The sequence below is a fragment of the Fusarium oxysporum genome, chromosome XI (genome assembly GCF_013085055.1).
Source record: "Fusarium oxysporum Fo47 chromosome XI, complete sequence".
NCBI classification, from domain to species: Eukaryota; Fungi; Ascomycota; class Sordariomycetes; order Hypocreales; family Nectriaceae; genus Fusarium; species Fusarium oxysporum.
The window spans coordinates 1061366-1084781 of NC_072850.1; the positions used below are offsets into that span (position 1 = coordinate 1061366).

The 23416-nt window shown below is 47.5% G+C and overlaps 9 protein-coding genes and 4 non-coding genes across 13 annotated transcripts; 6 read left to right on the forward strand and 7 right to left on the reverse strand.

Annotated features, from left to right (window-relative positions):
• Nucleotides 1-1079: 1079 nt before the first annotated feature.
• FOBCDRAFT_254008 (uncharacterized protein) lies at nt 1080-2991 on the forward strand (the record flags this gene model as incomplete). The annotated part of the gene is made up of 3 exons (XM_031192394.3): nt 1080-1122; nt 1173-1799; nt 1855-2991. 3 exons carry the CDS (start codon nt 1080-1082, stop codon nt 2880-2882), a joined length of 1698 nt encoding a protein of 565 aa, XP_031031240.2. The 3' UTR covers nt 2883-2991.
• An 816-nt stretch (nt 2992-3807) lies between these two features.
• FOBCDRAFT_208293 (peptidase S8/S53 domain-containing protein) lies at nt 3808-5382 on the forward strand (the record flags this gene model as incomplete). The annotated part of the gene is made up of 6 exons (XM_031192395.2): nt 3808-4146; nt 4196-4411; nt 4465-4723; nt 4773-4888; nt 4941-5154; nt 5201-5382. 6 exons carry the CDS (start codon nt 3808-3810, stop codon nt 5380-5382), a joined length of 1326 nt encoding a protein of 441 aa, XP_031031241.2.
• Nucleotides 5383-5628: 246 nt separating this feature from the next.
• Nucleotides 5629-7513, reverse strand: FOBCDRAFT_233470 (amino acid permease/ SLC12A domain-containing protein). The gene has a single exon (XM_059609928.1). It carries the CDS (start codon nt 7417-7419, stop codon nt 5701-5703), a length of 1719 nt encoding a protein of 572 aa, XP_059468050.1. The 5' UTR covers nt 7420-7513; the 3' UTR covers nt 5629-5700.
• A 932-nt stretch (nt 7514-8445) lies between these two features.
• Nucleotides 8446-8529, forward strand: FOBCDRAFT_t245. The gene has a single exon. It is a non-coding gene; the product is annotated as a tRNA-Thr (tRNA).
• Nucleotides 8500-9702, reverse strand: FOBCDRAFT_233471 (uncharacterized protein). Its single transcript, XM_059609929.1, has one exon. The coding sequence runs from the start codon at nt 9612-9614 to the stop codon at nt 8781-8783; it is 834 nt and encodes a 277-aa protein (XP_059468051.1). The 5' UTR covers nt 9615-9702; the 3' UTR covers nt 8500-8780.
• Nucleotides 9703-9899: 197 nt separating this feature from the next.
• Nucleotides 9900-10446, reverse strand: FOBCDRAFT_233472 (SGNH hydrolase-type esterase domain-containing protein). Its single transcript, XM_059609930.1, has one exon. The coding sequence runs from the start codon at nt 10411-10413 to the stop codon at nt 9940-9942; it is 474 nt and encodes a 157-aa protein (XP_059468052.1). The 5' UTR covers nt 10414-10446; the 3' UTR covers nt 9900-9939.
• Nucleotides 10447-11578: 1132 nt separating this feature from the next.
• Nucleotides 11579-13283, reverse strand: FOBCDRAFT_148353 (general substrate transporter; the record flags this gene model as incomplete). Its single annotated transcript, XM_031192399.3, has 3 exons — nt 11579-11747; nt 11796-11864; nt 11914-13283. The coding sequence occupies 3 exons, from the start codon at nt 13281-13283 to the stop codon at nt 11579-11581; spliced, it is 1608 nt and encodes a 535-aa protein (XP_031031245.3).
• Nucleotides 13284-13857: 574 nt separating this feature from the next.
• FOBCDRAFT_254012 (uncharacterized protein) lies at nt 13858-15045 on the reverse strand (the record flags this gene model as incomplete). The annotated part of the gene is made up of 2 exons (XM_031192400.3): nt 14832-15045; nt 13858-14773 (listed from the first exon to the last, which is right to left on the reverse strand). The coding sequence occupies exons 1-2, from the start codon at nt 14981-14983 to the stop codon at nt 13858-13860; spliced, it is 1068 nt and encodes a 355-aa protein (XP_031031246.2). The 5' UTR covers nt 14984-15045.
• Nucleotides 15046-17755: 2710 nt separating this feature from the next.
• FOBCDRAFT_170564 (uncharacterized protein) lies at nt 17756-19995 on the forward strand. Its single transcript, XM_031192401.3, has 2 exons — nt 17756-18408; nt 18460-19995. Exons 1-2 carry the CDS (start codon nt 17852-17854, stop codon nt 19877-19879), a joined length of 1977 nt encoding a protein of 658 aa, XP_031031247.2. The 5' UTR covers nt 17756-17851; the 3' UTR covers nt 19880-19995.
• A 192-nt stretch (nt 19996-20187) lies between these two features.
• On the reverse strand, nt 20188-20296 carry FOBCDRAFT_t276. The gene has a single exon. It is a non-coding gene; the product is annotated as a tRNA-Trp (tRNA).
• Nucleotides 20297-20686: 390 nt separating this feature from the next.
• FOBCDRAFT_t275 lies at nt 20687-20759 on the reverse strand. Its single transcript has one exon. It is a non-coding gene; the product is annotated as a tRNA-Cys (tRNA).
• A 586-nt stretch (nt 20760-21345) lies between these two features.
• Nucleotides 21346-22283, forward strand: FOBCDRAFT_324235 (uncharacterized protein; the record flags this gene model as incomplete). Its single annotated transcript, XM_054707500.1, has 2 exons — nt 21346-21761; nt 21857-22283. The coding sequence occupies 2 exons, from the start codon at nt 21346-21348 to the stop codon at nt 22281-22283; spliced, it is 843 nt and encodes a 280-aa protein (XP_054563475.1).
• A 1021-nt stretch (nt 22284-23304) lies between these two features.
• Nucleotides 23305-23376, forward strand: FOBCDRAFT_t246. The gene has a single exon. It is a non-coding gene; the product is annotated as a tRNA-Thr (tRNA).
• Nucleotides 23377-23416: the final 40 nt, after the last annotated feature.

Here is a 23416-nt window from a genome sequence, read left to right on the forward strand (position 1 = left end):
GGAGGGGAAATACCTTTTCTTATACTTGTGAATTGAGGCCACTTCTTCGCTGCTAGGGCTCAGGGCATGGTGATTCAAGAAGTTACTTAATTTTTTATAAAGCTTATCAATAGCTCAACAAGATAGATCAATGCAACTCGGTCTCATAAGGTTTTGCGGTAAACTTTCGATCCTAGAAAGCAAATGGTATGTTTTGTATCAATTCTAATAACTGTTCGAGTGGTATTTCCCCTCACTTGCAACCCATCTGGTCGCGGAGAATGCAACATTAAGGTTATTGTAATGTCCACCGTCTTACATTCCACCTCTCACCATCGTCAAACGACTTCATGTGATACTCTTTGGCCAGCCTGGAGTTTTTTTAAAGAAAAGAGAAGATAAAAATTGTGATAGCAGATAATTAAGTGATCAATAGAACAAGCAGAGGTGGGATATGTCGACGAGATACATCAAGCCAGCCAATGACGGATGATATATACTTCAGAGTAAGCATAGTCACCGAGAGATGAAGAAGGATCAAAACACAAACTCACAATTGTCTAAAGAGCGCATGGGAAATTGTATTTCTTCGTCATGGCAAAACTAGATGAAATTCGGCGCATCAACTTCTACAAGAAGATTGAAAGTCGAGTATTTCAATACTTTATTTTGCCAATTGATACTAAGACATATTAAGGTTTGTACTCCTATACTTACTGAGTCTCGTCCTTAGAATGATCCTACGCTCATTAATGCTCTAAACATGGCCTCTGGTCCTTTCTGCAGCCTTGTTTCTCATCACGATCTTATCTCCTGAAACAGTGGAACTCGACAAATAAATGTCGCATCCGGGCCAATCAAATCCGATAACGCCATCCTTTCTTTTCAACTCGAGGCCCAAAAGCAGGGGTCTCACCCCTGTTATTTTTCAGACTCTTCGCGCTTATTTATCTCTGCTTACTCTCCTTAAAAGCTGACAATATTCTATTCTCTTACAACTTCGCATATTTCCGTTCCAATCGAGTAGAAACGTCGCAAGGTCTCATCATAGGTCATTTATGAGTCTTTTCACTTCCTCTGTCCGATCGTTGTCATAAAGCATGTTCAACCTTGAAAAGCTGATGGCTCCAGCAGCAGCTGAAGGTATTAAACTTGCAAATGTTAACTGACAGACGATCTAACTCAAGTCGCAGATGGGATCCCAGAGATTCCTGAACTTAAAGAAACTGTTAACAAGATGCGGGAATACCGAGATAATATGGAAGACAGGTTAGGATCGTACTCATACGCACTGCACCCATGGCAAGATCGTGACCATGGCTGGGAATCACAACTACGAGTCTTTCATTTCGACGACGGAAACGTCAGATCCGAATCTCCTCGTCTGGACCGTCGTAACGACCCTCAGCAGCTTTGGTTGGATATTGAACAGGCACTCGAGAAAAAGCCCTCTGAAAACCCTCCGCGAAGTTTGATACTCATGGAAGGCATGGACGCCAGGATAGCTGAGGCTCTGAGTGTCAAACTTGGCATCCCTCATGAGTTTTGGACAGCCCACTATCTCACAGAAACACAGCTCAGGCTCATTAACCCGTCAGGCTTTGACTCCACGGACTCTACGTACTGGAAGATCAAGGCTCCGTCGCAACTTTCAGTTATATGGAATGAGATGCCCGATGAATTTGGAAACTGGTGCTTTAGCCCTTACAGTGGAAGCTGTCCTCGAGGCAGTGAGTTTGTGCTGAACTCGGAGACTACGCTCGTTGACACGACGCTTTGTATTTCATTTTGGGGGAAATACACCCCAGATGGGTGGATAGGTACGTTTCTGCTCCTGGCACCGACTACGTAGACTGACTGAAACCTGGATCTTAGCGCTCGTTTTAATGGACGTGCCCAACGGTTGCCTGCTTCCGGAAGATGAACCAAATCCTGTAATACCAAGTCCATACGGTCTAGAAAAGGTTGACGAGAGTCAAATCGCGATATCAGAATCGAACTGTTACGTGATATCGGAGTCAAAGAGTTCAATTAACCGACATATTTACCCACATCAACTCTCACTATGGGACGTGGCCGTCCAGGCATACGAAAATGAGAAGATTATCACCACTGATGATCCTTTCTCAGCGACTATCATCATTCGCAACTTCGTCTTCTGGAAATGGGAAGACCAAATCACCGCTAATTGGGATCTCAACCAGACGTTATGGACATCTTCACTGGTAGAAACACAAAAGGCACTGGACATCAAGAGCCCCAATCTTTTGATTGAGCGAAGTCGAACAATTGCTGCCGATTACCAGAAACTCCGACACTCGCGTCAACTTTTGCAACAAGCGGCAGTACTAGTCCGGCGGATTCATGAGGCATTTCGTTGTGATGATACTCATTACTTAGCCTCGCAGACCATTGAGAGGCTGAGGATCCAAATATCACAAGAGTCACGACGCTGGAGCCATCTTCAAGATCACATGAAGGTTCTGGACGAGCTTATCTCTGGCAACATGACCATGTACGCCCAACGAGCAGCAATGGACGAAGCATTCGCAACCAGGATTCAAGCATACGATTCCTACACGCAGACAAAAGCTGCCAACGAGCAAGCAGCCGCTGCTAACCGTACAGCTCGAAGCTCTGGCCAGCTCGCAAAAATCGCGACAGTTGCTGTGCCTTGCACCGTTGCGGCGTCTATCTTGTCTATGAACGGTGACTTTGCAGCTGGTGAACCTCTTTTTTATGTTTATTGGTGTGTTGCTATGCCACTTACCATTGTCTTGTTAGGTTGGGTTGTGCAGAAGGATGTTCGGGCTTGGAGAGATAAGCTGGTCAAGAAGGCGAAAAGTGAGAAGGGCGAGAAGGATGTTGAGAGTAGCAGAAACAGTGGTTACTACTCTGACTGAAAGCATGTTTAGTTGCAGGATTGGAACATTGTACTATAGTGCACGATTTGATTTAGCGCTCACATTCGATCTGATAGCGATAGCAAAGAGTTATTGAGCATAGGCCAGGACTTGTTATTGGTGGAGAAACTGCTTCACATCCGGACAAATGCAAGAGGTTTCTGTTGACGAGCGACAAGTCAAATTTTTGTCCAGGGTCTTACCATTTTCCCATTCTATCTCAAAACATACCAAAATACGGAAATTGCCGTTATCCTCCCTAATAAAGTGCAACTGCTGGAGTCTGGGGGGGGTTAAGGAGCTTCTTTTTGGTGTCGGACCGACAGCTTCAGACTTCGTTTCAAGAACAGGTGGCATTCGTGGTTGGCATACGAATGCCACCTTCTAGAAGCAGTGTCTCCAGTCCCGAGGCTTCCAGAGATGCATTGATCACATATTGAACCACAACTAGTCTCAGATCGAAGTAGTAGGATGAATATTATTCAGGGATCTAACTGCTTTAAGAAGCAACTTATTTACTTGCTATAACCTTGATATAGGAACAGTGGATTGAGACGTTTTGATCGATATTAAGGAGAAACCTTAAATCTTGCCAGAGGATCTTCACAACCCAACCAGATCAGAGGCAGGGATCCCATCATAAACTGTAAATGCGCTTCCAAACGTCGATCCCAAGTGAAAACCTGACGACTTCAGCTGGGATAGCCTCAAAAACTCTAATCGCCATGGTGGTTGGCAACTCTTTTCCTGGATCTCATGAGTCTGGAACTCGACCAGTTTATGCGTTGATATTGAATTCAAGATCTGATATCGGCAGTTACTGATCAGAAGATCTATATAATACCATCAGGATGTCTTCTCAATCAATAACTACAGCACATTCATTTCACATTGACTCCTTACAATACGCTCTTTACTCAACAACATGAAATTCACTCTTTTACAGTTCATAGGCCTGGCCTTGGTCTTTCCAGCTACTACATCTCCTATGAAAAACAAGGAGGTCGCAGTACAAGATGTGATCCTCGAGCCAAATTCTGACTCCTCAATCATCAAGGGCCGGGCTGTCAGTGCCTCCGCCAACTATCTTATTTATCCCAAGGCCAATTCTGCCATGAAGGATGTCGAAGCATTTTCCAAAGGCCTTCAGTCGCAGGCCGGCAAGACCAAGGTGGACACTGTCACCGATGTGAATGGCAAGCTTCTGGCTTGGTATGCCACGCTGAGCGCGAACCAGGTTGCAGTTATCAATAAGAGCAGTGTTGTAAGTACTGGTTCTATCATGAAAAGCTTACACTAACATAGTGAACAAGGTTGGGTCAATTGCTCCTGATGCACCACTGAGGACCAAGGCGAAATCATCCGGTGTTGCCAAACGTGCTCTCAAGACCGACAAAAAGGCTCAGCCTGAGCTTCAAATGTTCTCAACTGCTCCGGGAAAGAAACCTTCAGGCTACGTTTATGATGATAAAGCCGGCCAAGGCGTCACTATCTATGTCCTTGACGAAGGTTTCAATCTCAGACACAAGGTACTGCCTTCAAATTGACTATGTAGGGACAGGACTGACCAGCTTCAACACAGGAATTCACCTCGTCGCCTGGCAGGAAGAGGTGGATCTTCTCCAAGGGCGCCTCTGGTGAGAATGACCCTGACGGTCACGGTTCCTGTTGTGCATCCAAGGCACTTGGCAGCACGGTTGGAGTTGCGCCGAAAGCGGATCTCGTTGCTGTCAAACTTCAATTGACTTCTTGGTCATTGCTCAAGGCTTGGCAAGCAGTTGTCTTGGATGTGAAACAGAACAGACTTCAAGGAAAGGCTGTTGTGAGCAACTCAAAGGCTTGTAAGTTTCCAGCACATGCCCCAGGCGAAGGTCACTGTTAATGGAACAGCTATTGCTTGGAGTGTCGATCGTGACGAAAGGTGGTTCCGAGACACACTCGAGACTCTCCTCAAGAACCTTGAGGCTCTTGATGTCGTCGTCGTCAGCTCGTCAGGAAACTTTGGCGTAAGTTCATGAGTAGAATACTAGCTCTCAGTCATACACTAACATCAGTCAGACTCAGTTTGAGGTCAGCACATACCCATCGCTTTTCGCAAACCGGACTCCAATCATTGTTACTGGAGCTGTTGATAACAACGGACGTCTTGCTCCGTTCTCCCAGGGCGGTCCTCTCGTCACGACCACTGCACCTGGAATCGCCGTCAAGTGCGCTGCTATGAGTGGCGCATCAGCTTACCAGGCTGGTAAAGAGTCAACTGGAACATCCTTCTGTAAGTGATGATCCTCTACCAGCTAGAACTCGACTGACCTCCATAGCTACACCCGCCGTTGCTGGATTAGCGGCCTACTTCCTATCGCTTGACTCCTTGAGACCTCGACTTCAAGTCCCTGGTTCAGTTGCTATGAACGTCAAGGCACTTATTCAGGAGTATCACTACGCACGCGTCTCAGGTGGACCCAAGGTTGCATGGAACGCACACACTCTGCTCAGAAATTGATGCACCTCTGAACAGTATCATGAGCGGGGAATGTCGAGGAGGTGGAAAGAAGAGGCAGCTTCAGTCGTTGTATGGAGTTCTCCAAGGGAGTTTAAGCTCGGCCGGCTATTTGTGGGTTGCCGTCACCATAGAGAAGACATTGGGTGCTTTAAAAATATCCTGTACTGAGATTGGTGCTCGAGCCTGTTCCGTGCCGAAGTAAAAGCTCAAGTTAACATGGTATAAATCAAACATAAACATTTGTCTAAACTTTTCTTACATCCAGAGCACTAATACAAAATAAACGACCGCCATTTTTCATAACTGATAACGAGGCTCTCAAGCAATCCAGAACCAGATGCGCTCAAGCCAGTTTCTTGGTTGGACAATCGGCCAAGTATGTTCCAAGCGATCAATCTCCGCCTTGCCAGACCATATATCCATCTCAGAGTACTTAACATACTTAGACTTCTTGATCCATTTATATCCGAAGATCAAAACAAGGAAGATGGGGATGTTGATGTATGGGGGCAGGAATGTCTTTGCACTAAAACGTCCTGGGAAGAAGGCATCAAAACCATTGAATACTGCAACGATGGTACAGAAGCAGAAAGAGAAGTAAGCCAGGAAGGGTTGAAAAGGTGATTTGAATGGTAGAGTATTTCGGTCGATGCCATGGTGGCTGAGGCAGTAGTAGAAGCGGAGGTAGGTGAAGGAAACACTGGCCCAGATGATGAGAGCTCCGACGCCGCTAAGGTTGCTGAACCAGAAAAAAACCTCTGAGCCGCTGTTGCTCACGTTGAGGTACACCAAAAGCCCGAAGATAGTGGTGACGCCAACACAGAGATAGGGAACACCGAATCTCTCCCAGGTCAGAATTCGGGGTGCTTTGCCATCAAGGGCAGCGGCGTAGAGAACTCGGGTTGCGGCGTAGAAGAGAGAGTTGCCGGACGACCAGGCCGACGTGAGGATGACAGCGTTGATGATGGAGGGAAGAATCTTGATGCCGCCGTTGCGGATGGCAATGACGAAAGGGCTTTGAGCGGCGCCGGGAGCAGACTTGTTGATGGCGTTGAGGAGGCTGGGGTCCTTGGATGAGACGCAAAGACCGACGAGGAAGATGGATAGGACATAGAAGATGGCGATTCTCCAAAAGACACGGCGGATGGCCTTGGGAATGTTGCGACGAGGGTTCTCAGTCTCGCCGGATGCCATGACGACCATTTCGCTACCACCGTAGGAGAACGTTGCAGTGATGAACACCTTGACAAAGGCGAGGAATCGGCCGAGAGCACCACCTTTGAGGTACTCATTCATGGGGCCGGGGTGGTTCCAATATCGGAAGCCGATTGCCTCGCCATTTGGAGCGCCGCCGACAGTGATGATGAACATGAGGATGATGAGACCGACGATGGTCAATAGCTTGATAGCTCCGAAGACAAACTCGGCTTCTCCGTATATCCGAACAGGTAGGCAGTTGAGAAGGACCATGGTAAAGTAGAAGAGTGTGATCAATGCGACTTGGGGAATGTTATGGTGCCAGTAATTGACGATGACAGCCGAGACAGTGACCTCAATCGGAACACCAATAGCGAACTGATACCAATAGTTCCAAGCAAGAGCGAAACCAAGGGCAGGGTCGACGAAACGGGCAGCAAAGATGGGGACGGGGCCGGGAATTGGTAGCCATGATGCCATCTCACCAACACTATTCAACACACAGTAGATGTTGAAGCCCGTGATAGTGTACGCCAAAAACGCAGAGAGGGGCCCAGCAAGTGACAGGACCTGACCACTACCAACAAAAAGGCCCGTGCCAATGGCACCAGACAAAGCAAGGAACTGAACATGCCTAGACTTGAGCCTGCGGTTCAAAGTACCGACATTTCGGTTCTCGTAATCCTCAGCCTTAGCATCAACGTTGTTGGTCGGGAGTGTTGGTTCGATGGTGGGCGACTCCCTGCCAGCTTCTATATCGGGGTTCTTCTTGTCGATATCCATGTTATGCAGCAGCGGTTGTAGCTCCCCTGGCGATGCGCGAGATGAGTGAGGAGACATCGTGGAAAGGGAAGAGGAGACGAGGCTCTGAGGTATTAAGCATAAAAGGTCGCTCTCTACTCGCCATTCGTACTGAAAAAGCTCCGTGGGCAAGTTTTCCCGGATGCGCAAAATTGGTGCTAGAGCCGGTGATGATGGTGAGTGCTCCCCACGCTATGACAAAGAGTTGTGACGGTTGGTACAAGGGTTAGTCCAATGGATGGCACTGGACCTGCAAGAATTTTCGTGTTTGTGCAGATGCATTTTTGGCGATAAGTTGATGATCACCCGATAATAATTGATAAACATTCTTACACCTGGATTACGTGTCTCTGTATTAGTGCTCTAACAGCAGGATCTGCAGACTAAACGACCCTTGGATGCGGGCCCATGATCTAAAAGGGAAGCTCGTCTCTCACAACCAATGGATGATGGACTGAGCCGTGATAACCGGCTTGGCAAGTGATCCGAGGTCGGTGATGCACTGATTGATAAGATGACGAGGCAAGGATCTCGCGGAAGATGCGTATCAATCTGCAGAGATCAAGCCATTATTCCGCAGTCGGCTCCACTGTCTGCCGAAGGTGTTGCTTGTGATTTTAATGTCTCAAGCTCTCGATCTGGATGATGCACGGCGACGTGGGGCTCATGCGAGAGTCATCTCAGAAAATAGTCCAGATGATGGAAAACAACAGACTATAACTTATAAGATGGTCTATAGATACGTATAAGCCGGTCTGCGCATCTCTTGGACAGTTTAAACGTTTTACTTGCCAGGGTCTAGCCTTGAGAAGAAGAATTCGATGCATAAACACAGCCTTGTGTCGTCAATGGACTTGATGAGAACGGGATCTAATCACAGCCTACATCTTGGATGCCAAGATTAGATGATTTCGGGTATAACAACATCTTATTGATGATTTTATCACTCTAATTGGAGCAAATTAGGGCAGTAGCAATGAACCTGGATGGAGAATTACGTTGCTTGTAGTGGTGTCGCATCCATGAATTATCCTAGGAGAGGTGGATCTCAACCAATAACATAAAGCCCCGTTGGCTCAGTGGTAAAGCGTATCACTAGTAAATTACTACGACATGATAAGATCACTGGTTCGATTCCAGTACGGGGCAAGTTATTTAATCTGATGTCATCACATCATATTTCTTTTTGTCCTTGGAGTTCCCAACACGTATCCATCCATATTTGCCTCCAGGAAGCGTAGCTTACCATTTTCCCATCATTAACCGTTTGCTTCTCATTTACCGAGTCTGGAGCAGCTACCTTTGCTCTGGATCATAAACACATGTCGTTCAAGTTGGTATGAACCTATAATACAAATGAAAATACACGGAGACAACTCACAAAACCGCTGTTGTCATACTCAAGCCTTCGCCAATGCGCCATCGACAATTTCCCAGGTATGATCCCTCACTTTCCTGATCTGCTCTTCGCTCCAAGCCGGCTTCTCAAAAACCTTTCCCTTCCGACTCACAAACGCGTAATTCTTGTCCTTAATCTTCACAGCTTCATCAACACCGTTCAGCATATACTCAGCACAAGTGTCAGGCGAAACACCCAAGACAGAGGCTAGACCAGTTGAAGGGAGACGCATATACCAAGGGAGTGAATTCATGATGTTTGTGTTGACAATACCGGGAAGCGCGTGAATGAAATGTCGGTTCTTTCCCTCAGCTTTCTGCTCGGCTGCATAGTTCTGGATCATAGCGTCTGTCATGGAGAGACAGTGGGCTGCTGCGTTTCCGAGGCTGAAGTTGTTCTTGAGATCTAGATCATCCCAATTGAGTTTATCGGGACTTCCACCAGTGCTATCCAGCACAATCAAAACCTTGGCGTCGTCTGTAAGAGACGGAAGAAGTTCACGGATGAGTAGCTGTCGTCCGTAGTAATGAAGCGCCATCTTGCGGTCAATGCCTTCAGGCGTCTCTGTTCTTCCAGCGGTTGAGAGAATGCCCTGCGAGAGAACAAGGGTGCTGAACCGATCTTGCGATGTCTTCAGTTCATCGGTGTAGGTTTTGATAGCGCGCATTGAAGACGCGTCTAATTGCTTGAACTGAATGTTGGAGTGGGGAATGTTCTTTGGCTCATTGCGGCCGCTGATGATGACGGTTGATGAGGGGGAGTTGGCGGCGATGCGACAGGCGATGCCATATCCGATACCGCCTGTTCCGCCGACGACGAGAGACTTTGCTGCCATAGTGTTTAGTTAGATTTGAGGTGATTGAGGTGATTGATTGAGTGATGAATTTGCCGGTGGGTCGTGTCTTTATGTAACTGATGCTGACGCCATGTCTGGTGATAACAATTTCGGAGTTTATGCTTCTACGCTAAACTCCGGATTTATCTGACCCTCCGCTCCGCAGCCAAGCACAAGCCACTCCGCAGAACCAATAATCGCCTCCGTTCATGGGAGAACAGTGTCCATTTTCGTATACCGTACAGATTAATTCATGGCTTGAAATAAGCATGTTTGTTATGCAGTCATCACTATGGTATTGCGCTACATTAATTGTCATTATATTTCACGCTCCAAGCCCAGTTCCTGGCGCATCTTCAGGGCTCATCTTGATGGGCATCTTCAACCAACCCTTCTTATCAGCCTCTAAAATCGCTTTCAACCAAGCATTTGCCATCTTCTCATAACCATCATCGTTCGGGTGCTTCGAATCACCAAGATCCTCCTTTTTGATATCAATAGGTACCTCAAGAATATGCTTTCCCTTCTTTTGCCTTGCTGAAATAAGTGAACGAACTTGAGGATTGAATTTATCCGTATTTGCTTGCATCTTCTTATCGTTGGCCCAAATCACTGGCGCGAGACAGATTGTGACATCTGGTGCAACTTTGAAGATCCCGTCGACGATGTCTGCGAGAATGGATGCCGCAATGTCCAGATCCTTTCCTTGGTCCATGTTGTTGGTGCCGGCGTGGATGAGAACGACGTTAGGCCGGGCTTGGATTGGCTTTTGCCAGTAGCCGTTGATGTCGGCCAGCATTTTCCCACTATGACCTTCGTGATGTCCATCAACCATATTACCATTCTTTAAAGTCCCAACCATATTGACTTTCACGCCTTGCTTTAGGATCTTTTGTCGCAATGGAAGGCGGTATCCAACTAAGCCCGTTGAGCCGGTGCCTTTTGTAATAGAGTCGCCTAATGGCAGAACGCGGATGTTGGGAAGGGCAGCGGCTGGTGAAATGAACGTTGCCATAAGCACCGTCAACAAGGTGAACGCATTCCAAATCGAAGATAGCATTTCGAATAAGGCTGCAGTCAGCTGGGCTGTAAGATGGTGTCGAGATCTTGACTACACGATAGAGCCTCGGGAACCCAGAAAGTGGCGTCGAATGAGAACATCAGCCAAATAAATAGCCTCGCCAACAATCGCCATCGCCTTCCCTTGACATCATCTTAACAACCCTCATAAGAACGTAATCCAGGTCGGTAAGCCATTTAATGCAAGTAAGATCTCGTGGTGTAAGCTCATTGGTGTCTTTCCATTCCGGCAAAACACCAATGCCGGTGACCACCGCAAAGTGTGCCACCAACTGGACGACGCTTGCAGCATTATACGAGAGTCGTTATCTTGGCTCGCTTAGAGATTCACACGGGAATGGCGGATTGAGGGCCTTGCAGCTTATTTGACAGGGGTTATGGTTGGGGAAGCTTACTTTGTATGCTTGATGACGAAACGATTGATCGTGTGGACAATAGCGCTTGATGCTAAGTGCAATACTATGACACTGATATAAGTTGAGGGGTAGGTCATGAGCTTGATCGAATTGATCACGTATTACTGTTTTGTGACGAGTTTTGTTTCTGATCGTCGCTATTGAGTTATTCCCATAGTTATCCCCAACCTCCCCATATTTGATCACCAACTGCAACTGTGCCGCATGAAGCTAACATGATCGTCACTTATTTAAGGCTACCTATTACTACCCTGCCCATGTTATAAGCGACCAAGGATTTAATCTTGAAGAATTTCTAGCAGATGGATTGACTGGACAGCCACCAACCCCGGAGACACTATGATATCATATCATATACTATTAATGATCAAAGTGAATGATGCTTATCAGGGTGGAAGCAAGGTGACTCTGCCATGTGCTATCAATATTCATTCTTCTCGTTATTTATGACGGCTTTCGTCAACCCCCTTAAGCTCTCTCTATTCGCGAAACAGTAGGCTCTTTGTCGGCATCATCCCCATCATCAAGCATATCGTCCATCTTCGACTGGTTATTGTGAAACTTGCTAGTAGCTGCCGCCGCATCGCCCTTTCGGCCTGTGTCAAAGAGGACAGAAACCTCTTCGATAGTCATGTTTCTGCAGTTATCAGCGGAAGGCCAAGCGCACCGGTAAATAGAAACATACCTTGTCTCAGGGAAGAAGAATAGGATAAGAACAAGATACATGGCAATGACCGCAATGTAGACGATGTAGCTATCTCAGGTTAGTAATACTTCTGTAGAGGTCTTCTCAACCGACTTACTATTTCCATGCAATTGCCTCAAGTGCAACAGGGTTTACCCATTGGTTGAAAGCCAGCGCAACACTCTGAACACTTAGTTCAATACTCAAACCCTTCAGCCTCAGATTATAAGGCAGAATCTCAGCGCCATAAGCAAACGGTAGTGGCGACCAACTGATGCAGTAGAAAGTTTTGAAGAGGTACATCATCGGCACCACAGCGATACCGACGCCATGTGATGGGTTCTCAGCAAAGGAACCGCTAAGGCCAGTGATGATTGTATAAGCGACACACATACCAGCTGTGCCTGTGATCCAAAGCGTGCGTCTACCAAGACGCTCAGCACTCATGGCTCCTGCATAAGCCCACATAAGAGACCAGATCGCCATGCCACCGTTGATGCCCGCGATCGCGCTGGATGAAGTGATGCCAACGAGCTTGAGGGCTGGTGACAGGTAATAAGCGATGATACCATTGCCAACCCAGTTGGAACCCGTGCCCATAGTCACAAGAACAAGGAGTCGACGCCGATTACCGGGAGTCTTGAGGAAGTCGCTGTACTTTGAGTTATTGTTCTCCTTCTCCAACTGGAGAGCTTGACAAATTTCATCAAATTCGTATCGAACCAACTCGTCGTTGAGATCGCCGTTGGCATGTTCGTCGGCAAGAACTTTGAGGGCTTCTTCGGATCGGTCGTGGTCGATGAGCCATCGAGGGCTTTCGGGTACAAAAAGAAGGTGAACAAGGACAACAGCTGGAGCAAAGGCTTGGAACAGGCAGGGTGCTCGCCATCTCCACTCGGTATCTGGCCAAGACAGTGTGCCATAGCAAAACCACGCAGCGACAATTTGGCCGACATAATAGTTGCTGTAATACGCGGTCGCAACATATGGTCTCAGACGAGGATGCGCCAGTTCCTGAAGCAGTGCAATGCCGGTGATCTTTCCGAAAGGTCCAGCCGCACCGATAATGACTCTACCACCAATAAATGTTCCAATATTCTTCGCAAAAGCGTTAAGGAATGCACCGAGGATCAATAAGACTGAACCGACAGCCAAACACCACTTCCTTCCCCAAAGTCCGTTGATCCACGACGCTGCGAAGGGAGTGACGATCGCTGGGAGAAACAGACTGGCCGAGATCAGACCCAGCGTGTTTCCAGATGGATAGTTGAAGTATTCTTCCCATTGGGGGATCGCTTGGAGACCGTTCATGAGGGAGGCGTCGAAGCCAAGGTAGAAGACCGCGAAGTAGAAGCCGACGCAGTGCCACACATTCTTACGCAGGCCGGAGTCCTTGTACCACGTTGGATGTGTGTTGTTTTTGAGATGAGCATAATGCAAGGTTCTGGTGGCCTTTGGCCTGAAGAACTCGGTCACTGCCTTGAACATCTTTAAAAGCTCACCTATCAAGGTGATGAAGGAGCTATGACCAGACGAAGCGGATTTGATCAGTTCTCAGTCACTTATATATCCTCGCAACAGAACCCGTCGCCTTGGGTCAAAGCTCTTGTCTCTGCGGGGTAGACCTGGGGTAAACCTGGGGTAGCGGATAACCATGCCCATGAGCTGATCCTTTCTCGACATGGCTACAAGCTCGGTTATAGTAGTTGATCCGCCAGTCGGACGGATGACCGATTCATCGAACAGAAGTCCAGGTTGCTAGACGGATTGATGTCCGGGCAGGAAGGGCTGTATGCTTCCGAGAATATGCCCACTACCACTCCCTTGTGTCCACAGTAGTCTTGATAGTAGTGGTTCGAGGCCAATCCAAGGCTATGGGAGAGCTGTATCGGAATGCCTTGCGATGTTCGTCGTTCTAGACAGGGGAACTTCGATGGTCTTGGTCAGCTGATCCGGATTTGCGTATTCAGACAGCTACATAAGGAAGAGTAGGCATCTCAGTGATATAAACAGCAGCGATCAAGAAACGTATGATTGGGATGATTGTATTATCTAAACAAGCTTACCAAGAAGCCTGTTCAAAGGCCTTGCGGTTCACTGCCGTAGTCGGCTCGCCACAAAACTCCCCATTCTCATCCACTACTCTCAGAATATTTTCCATGGCCATTAGCTCAAAATTAATTCTCGTCGTAATAGCCGCTCCTCCATTGTGACAAGTTAGCGTGACGTTATCCATAGCCGCAAGTTCTTTCGATACCTGAGGTTCGTGGTAATGAACATCTAGACCAGCAGCTGAGATCTTGCCACTCTTCAGGGCTCCAATCAACGCATCTTCATTAACGATCTGCCCTCTTGCTGTGTTAACGAGTCTTGCACCATCCTTCATTGCCGCAAATGCTTCTTTGTTGATGAGGTCTTGAGTATGAGCGTTGAGCGGGGTATGTAGAGTAATGCAATCCGCAATACCCAGTAGCTCTTGGAGAGATGAATGATATGTCGCTTGCAGCTCTTCCTCGACTTCTGGAGACGAGCGAACCACATCGTAATAGTGAATCTTCATGCCTAGAGCCAAACCTGCTTTGCGAGCCACTAGTTTGCTGATGTTACCAAGACCGACGATACCGAGGACATGACCTCGAGGATTATAAGAGATGGTTGCGATGAGTTTGTGCATCCTCTGGAACTCCGCTGGGTCACAAGTACGTGCACCACGCTGTGAAAGCCAGAAGTTTCGGAATACCGATAGGATCATGAACAGAGCAGTATCAGATACGGCTTCATCACTGGCACCGGCACCATTGGCGTACCAGATGCGGCGACGACCGAGGGCATCGACATCAGCCCAGTTGAAGCCTGCACCAGCTGACGCAAAGATCCGGACTGAGGGTGGCAGAAGTGATATGAGTTCTTCATCCCATTGGCCCATCTCACCACCAGTTTGGAAATGTGGACGATATATAGCCGAGAACTGGCCATATCTGACAGCGTATTAGCATTTGCTCAGACCGCGAACCATGGGCACTCCGAAAGACTCACTTGTTCTCTTTTAGTGCTTTGATAAAGGACTCTCTATCAGGTTCTTCGTTCGCGACCACGTCAAACCTCTTAGTAAAGACATTGTTATAAAAGTCATGATTATACTTGATGTCCTCTCCAATGCGGAGAACGATGGGTTTCTTCGGCGCCATAACGAGACGTTGAACAGGCGTTTCCTAGTAACGATAATCTGTCTCCAGTGACCTGGTCGGTTGTTCAATGCTCAAAATTATCCCGAATTAGGTAACTGCTTTCAATCGCGGATCTTCTCTGTTTACTTCGAAATCATTTTATGTCCATTACGCCTTGATTGCCGTAGATCTCAATCAACCAATGGGCTCGATGATCTCGACACGGAAATGTGACCGGCGTTGTCGTAAGCCCGTGATAAATCCGTTAGCATGAGGGGGAACTCCACGAACGGTCTTCACTTCTGTACACCGAGCAAATACATTTCTTGGCATTATTTGACATAATCTTACAGCTGTTCTTGTAGGCGCGGACTTATTTCACAGATGATATAGCTAATGGCTTATAATGTGATGGTATCACGATAGGGGCAGGCCATACGCGTCCTTATTTGACTGAGTAAACGGTTGAACAAATTATTGTGCCGATACCCGAGCCCACGACTCGTGCTTCGGAAAAGGGTCAGTTGTTGACGAGCGGAGATATCGAGAACGAGAGTTGGACGGCGAGTCGGCATGAAGACCGAAAACTCGACGGATGATCCCTGAGCAAGATCCTTGTCTGTTTCCGACGGGATTGTATTCTCATTCGTTGTTGTTATTCGCATAAGATATGCAGTTGCAGTCCAGCAATTGCTCTCTCGCTCTGAAAAGAAAAAAGAAAAAGTCGAATGTAACCTCAGAAACGGGTTCTTATTCATCATCAGCTTGGGAGAGTTGTATTGGAATCAGGAAGAAGTGGTAGGACATTTCGTGCAGATTTGATGCTATTGAAGCATTTGTTCATTCCCTGCCAGATTCTACTAAGCGATCGGAACGATGCCCCAACATGAAATTGATTGAGAGCATGCCCAGGATGACATTTGTCAATACCATCCTTTGGGAGGTCAATGTTGAAAAAGTGTGCAAATATTAGCAAGACGAATTAAATAGAGTTCAGTTAGCTATACTTTGTCAGGCTGCTATGCTATTCTTCTATAGGGTATACTCTGCTGAATTATAATATTGAAACCATAGGGTTATAAAATATGCGATATTGAACTATTAATATACTCAAAACGTGGTACCCGGGAACCCCTTTTAACATGGACCCGATATTAGCTTCATGCATGTTTTATTCTGGACCCGAATATTGTCTTCAGGAACACATTCATCTCCAGTGGATTCAGGTCGTGGAGTATCGGCATTGACTCCAAACAGTCAAAGTTTGTCGAGCTGCCAACTTCATGCCAAATGGCAGAATGCCGTGAAGTCGAAAGACTTGACGCAAGTAACCAGTACCAGAGAAGGCATAAGAATCGTGTTGTTCTCATTATATGAGTAAGAAATTGCCCTTTGGGCATTGGGATTCAATCACTTTGGAGATGCTGATGGTTTGTTATTCGCCGATGAGATGAATCGATCACCGCTTATTGACTAAATTCATTTCAAGCTGCCATCTCTTGGAGCTCTTATATGTGATGGTCTCTCTGGAGGTTACCCAAAATCACGGGACATATAGCTTATGCCTTGAAATAGCTAGATCCGCTGAGTGGCGTTCATTCCAGAACCAAGCCGTTGGTCCCCTTCTGGCGTTATCTATCAAATCGCGGCCATTACATCTTACGAACTGTCAAATGCGCCCTACAGCGCCAACGTGGTAATTGTGATGAGAAGTGATAATAGTCGAGACATGCAGTCTTAGAAGCCCCCGCTATACACATGACTCGCTCAGGCGGCACACCTTTTTGTTCCCCGACATTTGACTCCCGAGGAACCCACACGGCAGACGGGTTCGGCAACGGGGAAGAGCCCGGAAGGCCCTCAAATACTGGATTTCCTCCTCGCAAGACGAACCTTTCGGGCTTAGTGGTCGTTCTGCCAAGGAGTATCGGCGTTACGGCATTTGGCAGTGCGGTTCCGGATCCTCAGCGCATAAACCGGGGTTTTACAACATGCTGACTGATCCTATCTATCCATCATATGACATGTAAGTCTCCGAATATGAAATCAAGAATCTTGAAAAAACCGGATGAACGCTTACGCACGCACAGATGATTTACCGCACGTGAACTGATGGGTTTATCACAATGCATGGTGATTCTTCAGAGAAGGGATCTGCAGTCTGTGCTTTGCAATCACTGGTGATCAGTGGAACGACACGGAACGACCCCAGACCCTTAGCCCGAGTAATATATGCAAGCTGAACGAGACGGGCTCTGCCGCTGCATAAGGCTCATGACTAGACAATTTAATTCGACGTGCCAAGGTCGAGCTGGAACATGCACCCTTGTTATTGCTCAAAAACGTTGCTTGCATAGCTTCTAGTGGACTCCTCGCCCACTTTGTTGAAACTCTAAAGGACCGGATATCAAGCTTAGTTTGACCAAAACGTGTTCCATTCTCCATTAGCGCCCTTTAATTCTGACTATCTTTAACTATTGTGAATCTATTGCAGTCCGTTACCTGTTGTGGCAGCTTCCCGACCCTCCTTTTACGCATTGACATGACAAATACCCTGGTCCATCACCGCATATCCTAGGACCCTGAGCTGAGACATTTATCTCGTCTTCTTATCACCGCTGACTCAGAAACCCTCCGACTTTATTCAGATCCTTCACTTTAATTGAGAAGTAGCGTCAACGCCGCGGGTCAGCACGGGTTTTAGTACCAAAAATGATTGCGGGACGGTGTAACGTCCGCGGTGATATGACATTGGGCTGCTAGGTAAATGCTTGATGTTTTTGACAGGCAACTAGTGAACCCTAGTCCAAGTAGATATAAGAGCAGCATCAATCCCTCCTTGTTTCTGAGATCTGCACACAAACTTTCTTGTCCAGATCGTCTGTCACCATGCGCTGCAACGTCTTGTCACCTTCGCTCTTGGCGCTCAGCCTTTCAACCAGTGTCACTGCTCGTCCAGAGATTCCTTTCATCAGTACACTTCTCGACCCCTTGCAGCATATCGTCAAGTCCGCGTATGCTGGTGATGGACTCAAGGTCGGACATCTTGGCGAACTGGGTGGCATTCCTGGTGTCGATGCCGAGTACGACTATGTTGTCGTAGGAGGAGGCACAGCGGGAAACACCATCGGTTACAGACTTGCAAAGGCTGGCTACAGTGTCGCTATTGTTGAAGCTGGCCCTTTCCTCGAGATCTCCAAGCCTATTCTCGCGACATCGCCTGGTGGAGTGACGGCCGGCAGTGGCGGAAGTCTTCTGGACTCTAACCCTCTTCGCGATTGGAGATTCACGACAACGGCGCAGACAGGCGCTGATGATCGCGAGATTCACTATGCTCGTGGAAAGGTTCTTGGTGGCTCATCTCAGCTCAACTTTCTGGTGTACCACCGACCAACGAACGGTACTATGGCCAAGTGGGCTGAGGATGTAGGAGATGATAGCTATACGTGAGTGACAACCCGAAGACGTAGTCAGAATATCACTAACAATAAAACCAGATGGGAGCAAATGTTGCCTCACTTCCAGAAGAGCCCCTCCTTCACACCACCGGACAATGAGAAGCGCAACGTGACAACTGACTATGACGCTTCCGCATTCTCCAAAGAGAAGGGCCCTCTCCAAATCAGTTACGCCAATTACGTCCCCTCCTGGGCTGTTCTCGTGGAGAAGGGACTCAAGTCCCTTGGTTTCAAGGGTATCGATGGCTTCAGCAGCGGTAGTCTTCTCGGCTACTCATACACCACAACAACAGTTCAACCCAAGACCGCTACCCGAAGTGCTTCCGATGACTTTGTGAAGACCGCGAGAAGTGAGAAGCTTAAGACACTCAAGGTGTACACTGAGAGCCTTGCCAAGAAGGTGACCTTCGATGATGACAAGAAGGCTACCGGTGTTGAGGTCAGCTCTGTTGGTATTGATTACACTCTCAAGGCTAAGAAGGAGGTCATCGTCAGTGGTGGAGCTTTCCAGTCACCCCAGGTTCTGATGGTTTCTGGTGTTGGACCCAAGCAGCATCTGGAAGAGCTTGACATTCCTGTAGTTGCCGATCTTCCTGGAGTTGGCCAGAACCTCTGGGATCATGTCCTCTTCGGACCTTCATTTGAAGTGCAAGGTCTCGAGGACACCCTCAGCGCTGCGATCAACAACGACACTGTTTTCCAAGGCGCGCTTGATGCTTATGCTCAGCAACAAGCTGGTCCTCTGACATCCAACCAGGTCGAGCTCTTGGGTTGGGAGAAGGCTCCTGAGAAGTACCGATCGAAGTTCTCCGCTGAGACTATCAAGGACCTTGCGACTTTCCCTGATGACTGGCCCGAGATGGAGATCATTCCTCTTAACGTCTACTCTGAGGACTGGTCATTCCCTATCCTGCAGCAGCCCACCGATGGAAAGAAGTATACCAGTCTTAACGGCGCCTTGGTCGCACCTCTATCCCGCGGCAACATCACTCTTCGAACAAACTCGACCACCGACGCTCCTCTCATCAACCCCAACTTCCTCACCAAGAAGGCCGACCAAGAAGTTGCCATCGCTCTGTTCCGTCGCCTCCGAGAAATCGCCAAGTCCACCCCTCTGAAGGACACCGTGCTGAAGGAGGTGTATCCTGGTGAGCAGCACGAAACAGATGAACAGATTCTTGCTGTTCTTCGTGATACACTCATGACTGTTTGGCACGCTGCTTGTACTTGCAAGATGGGCAAGAAGGATGACGAGATGGCTGTTCTTGACTCTAAGGCTCGTGTATACGGTGTCAAGGGACTGCGGGTTGTCGATGCCTCTGCTTTCCCTCTTCTCATTCCTGGTCACCCTGTCGGTACCGTATATGCGTTGGCCGAGAAGATTGCTCATGATATCATTACGGAAGAGAAGAGTGACGGTTCCGCATACAAGGTTGATATTGATGTGGAGGTTTCTTGAAACGTTCTTTAACTATTTCTTTAATTCTTTGTTAGACTTGCCTATTCTTTTTAGACGTACATAGACACATTCACTTAGAAACCATGAACATGAACTGAAGCAATTTCTATCCTTCATCACTGGTACAAGACTCAGCCGTCTCCGTTGTGACCGATCAGACTCTTTCTGTGCCTTGAGCCTTGATCGACACAGAACAATACACTGCCATCCTCTCAACGGACCAAGCCCTCATCCGCAAAATGTAAGTGGAGTCAAGAAACAGGTGGAGCCTTGCCCTGAGATGAAAAAAAAGTGCGGATAGACAAAAATGAGGGACACCAGATTTGAACTGATAACCTTTAGGAGTCACGATTATCTCAAGAGGAACTTGAAGATGCATCGCTGGAATCTAACGCGCTACCGTTGCGCCAGCCCCCCGTTGTTTGTTGTCGAGCGGGTTTTTAATTATGATCATGCATCCCGAACAGAGGCTCAGAGCTTCCCATTTGCTTCATGATTTCAGTCACCATTCGCATCCAAAATTAAGAAGATCGGGATCAGGAATTAAAATAAATGGCCAGCTTTTAATCAAGTATAAGGAAGTTGGCTGGACTCTGCCAAATTGGTTGAGCAACGCTGATGAAATGTGTACAAGATAGACCCTTTGTTTGGCATTCAGCCTTGTTAGCAGATCGGGTAAGCTCCCATATTGGTCAACACAGAAACAGCTATGTACAGAATGGCCACCGATATGAGAACTCATGGCAAAAATCGGAAATGGGCTCAGAACTAAGTCTACTTCTTTAAGTTCGCAAAAAAACGAATGATAGGACCGAGCGTGGATCGAACACGCGACCTAGGGATCTGCAATCCCTCGCTCGTACCACTGAGCTATCGATCCTTGTAATCGCTGACTGTTCGGTCTCGAAACTAGCAGCCATGTTCCAAGGATCTGATAATCCAAACAAACAAGATGTGTTGAGTTCTCAGATGTCAGTATCCAGCCGTAATTATTTGCTCGCAACTACCTACAGGCACTGGCAAATTTGACCCGGAAGCGTCAACGCAGGGGCTCTACTTAGGATAGCATGCTTACCGTGACCTGGTTTAGCTGCCGCAAATTTAAGCTACTGGCGAACAAGTACTTGAATAGACGCTATTGCTTCAGCGGCAGTCAAACTCAGTTGAACTCATTTTTATTACGCGTATTCTGTCGCTCCTGTTGATCCATTGGGACTGCTTGTAGAAGCGTGGGTCGTAAACATGGGTGGTTCTCACGTTGTGACAGTGCGACTCGTTTGAACATCTTGTGACCAAGGCGAGACCAGTGATTCACAGTCAACAGAACAAACATATAGTGGGATTAACAGAACCCTTTTCAGTTACACAAGCCCCCACAGGTTTTCTGAATAATCATCTTTCTTCCATCCTTCCTTTTCCTGTCATCATTCATCCTCACACAAATTTGATCACTAACCTCACGAAATATGGCCGAACCACCCGCCGTTCCCCCGAGTAGAAAGGAATACTGCGGCTACTACACCGGCCTTCTAGACTGTCCAACTCTTGTTGGGCGATCTACCATAGTATATGACAATGAAGTCTACGAAAAGTTACTTGATCCTGTTGAAAAGCATGCTGTTGTTCCGCTGTGGAATGACTCTGCAGGCCCGCTGCGTCGCAAGATTCGTGAAGCTGTGAAGGGTGTCGACTGGAACGCCATCGACATCTTCCGATGCGGTTCCACATCTTTGGGTCATTGTCATCTTGTTCGACCCGTCATACCTTTCGTATCGATAGAGCCTGGATCGATAACATGGATGAGCGGAAGAGCGGTAGCCCTCAAATACTGCGACATTCTGCGGGAGCACGGCATTCACGATGTCGAAGTCGAAATCAAAGAGTCCAGAATCACGCAATGTTGCTCGAGTGACCAGGACTAAACAGAGAGGTAAGAACCATGACCCCCAAGTAAACCTTGTGCTAATGCAAGACAAGCGATCGTTCAACAGCCAAACTTGAGCCGCGTATTCCGACTCATGAGGAGGAGAGCTTCGGAAGGCACAATATCCAACTCTCTGAGTTCCTGGGGACCAAGATTGCCTCCTCTCAATTTCCGACTCGTGAAGGCACCAAGGGTCTATACTTGCGAGTCCGAAATACCGAAACCGTTGTTGCTTTGACCTGTCGACATGTCGTCTTCGGACAAGAGGAAGAGAACGTCGACTTCTGTCGCGACACTAATAACACCCGAAGTGTTCTTCAACCTGGGAACAAGACGTATCAAGACATGATGGAAAATCTACACGAAGCCATCAGTTGGATAAACTCTTCGCTCAGATGCTATAAGTCACCCACCGAGAAACAGCTCGAACACGAAATGCATTTTGAAGGCCAAGCAAGAGAGAAGCCTACAGCGATATAAGCCTTTCGAGTCAATGTAGTTACGAACTATGGGTCACGTACTCCTTTCACCAAAGTCTGGGCTAAGCAGTTCTTCGCCAGCACGCTTCAGGGACTGAGCTATAATCGAGCTGCATCAGAACAAGCACCAAACACCGTTAGGGAAGTTGGAAAACATTGAACCCTGGCGAACCATCTCATCTTTCAATGTTGGTCGCATGAACATGATGGACATGTTGTGGTGGGATTTACGTAAGGAGTTGAAGCGAAGACGCTGTTTCGTTCCCGGAGTTCCTACATTCACGCAGACTGGCGTCATTTCAGAAGCCGAAATGAGATACTCCGACTATGAATCCACGTTGCCAGGAAGAAATACAATCGATGAGGATTGCACGAGATTATGCATGTATGGCAGCGGAAGTGGATAAAGCTATGGTATCACCAATACAGCCAGATCCGTCATCCAGAGATTTGTTTGAGGTGTCCCGATGATTTCCGAAGAATGGTATATCCTGGGCCGCATAAAATACGGACGCAGAAAGTACTTCTCTTGCCAGGGAGACTCGGGGGCCAGTATCATGGGAAATGATGGCCGTGTCGCGGCGATGCTGACGTATAGTACTCAAGACGATGACCAAGGCAGCAACACAGGCATTCATCACATCTCGTATGCGACGCCCATCGAGTGGCTGTTGGGGGATATTCGAGGACATGGGTATGACTTGGAGTGGATGGGCAGAGAAGTTCCTCTTGAACATCACCACTATCGTGTAGAATCTGAAAATTGATCCGGTGGCTTTCATGGAAGATGTTACCAGAGACCATTCAGTCTTGGATCATTCTAGTGGAGTAAGCGCAACTGGTAGTTAGATAGTCAACTGAGAGAGACGGAAAGATTCGTTTGTGAGTTGTTGCAAAGCGCCCTCGATGTGAAATGATGAAAAATGTGGCTGGACATGTTGATTATTAATGTAGATCCTGCTAAGCAGAACTTGATCGACATAGGGTTGAGTTGGATGTGGTGTTGATAACTAAAGTTAGCCGCCTCTATAGCTCAGTGGTAGAGCGTTGCACTTGTAATGCAAAGGTCCATCGTTCAATCCGGTGTGGAGGCACGCGAATTGATTTTTGTCAGATTGACAACCGATTAATTTT

Excerpts from the sequence above, each read along its gene's own strand:
- FOBCDRAFT_233470 (XM_059609928.1), bottom strand. The coding sequence starts at position 7,419 with ATGTCTCCTCACTCATCTCGCGCATCGCCAGGGGAGCTACAACCGCTG.
- FOBCDRAFT_233472 (XM_059609930.1), bottom strand. The coding sequence starts at position 10,413 with ATGCTGGCCGACATCAACGGCTACTGGCAAAAGCCAATCCAAGCCCGG.
- FOBCDRAFT_170564 (XM_031192401.3), top strand. The coding sequence starts at position 17,852 with ATGCGCTGCAACGTCTTGTCACCTTCGCTCTTGGCGCTCAGCCTTTCA. Across the intron at positions 18,409-18,459 it reads GTAGGAGATGATAGCTATAC|ATGGGAGCAAATGTTGCCTC; the intron begins GTGAGTGACAAC and ends CAATAAAACCAG.
- FOBCDRAFT_233471 (XM_059609929.1), bottom strand. The coding sequence starts at position 9,614 with ATGGCAGCAAAGTCTCTCGTCGTCGGCGGAACAGGCGGTATCGGATAT.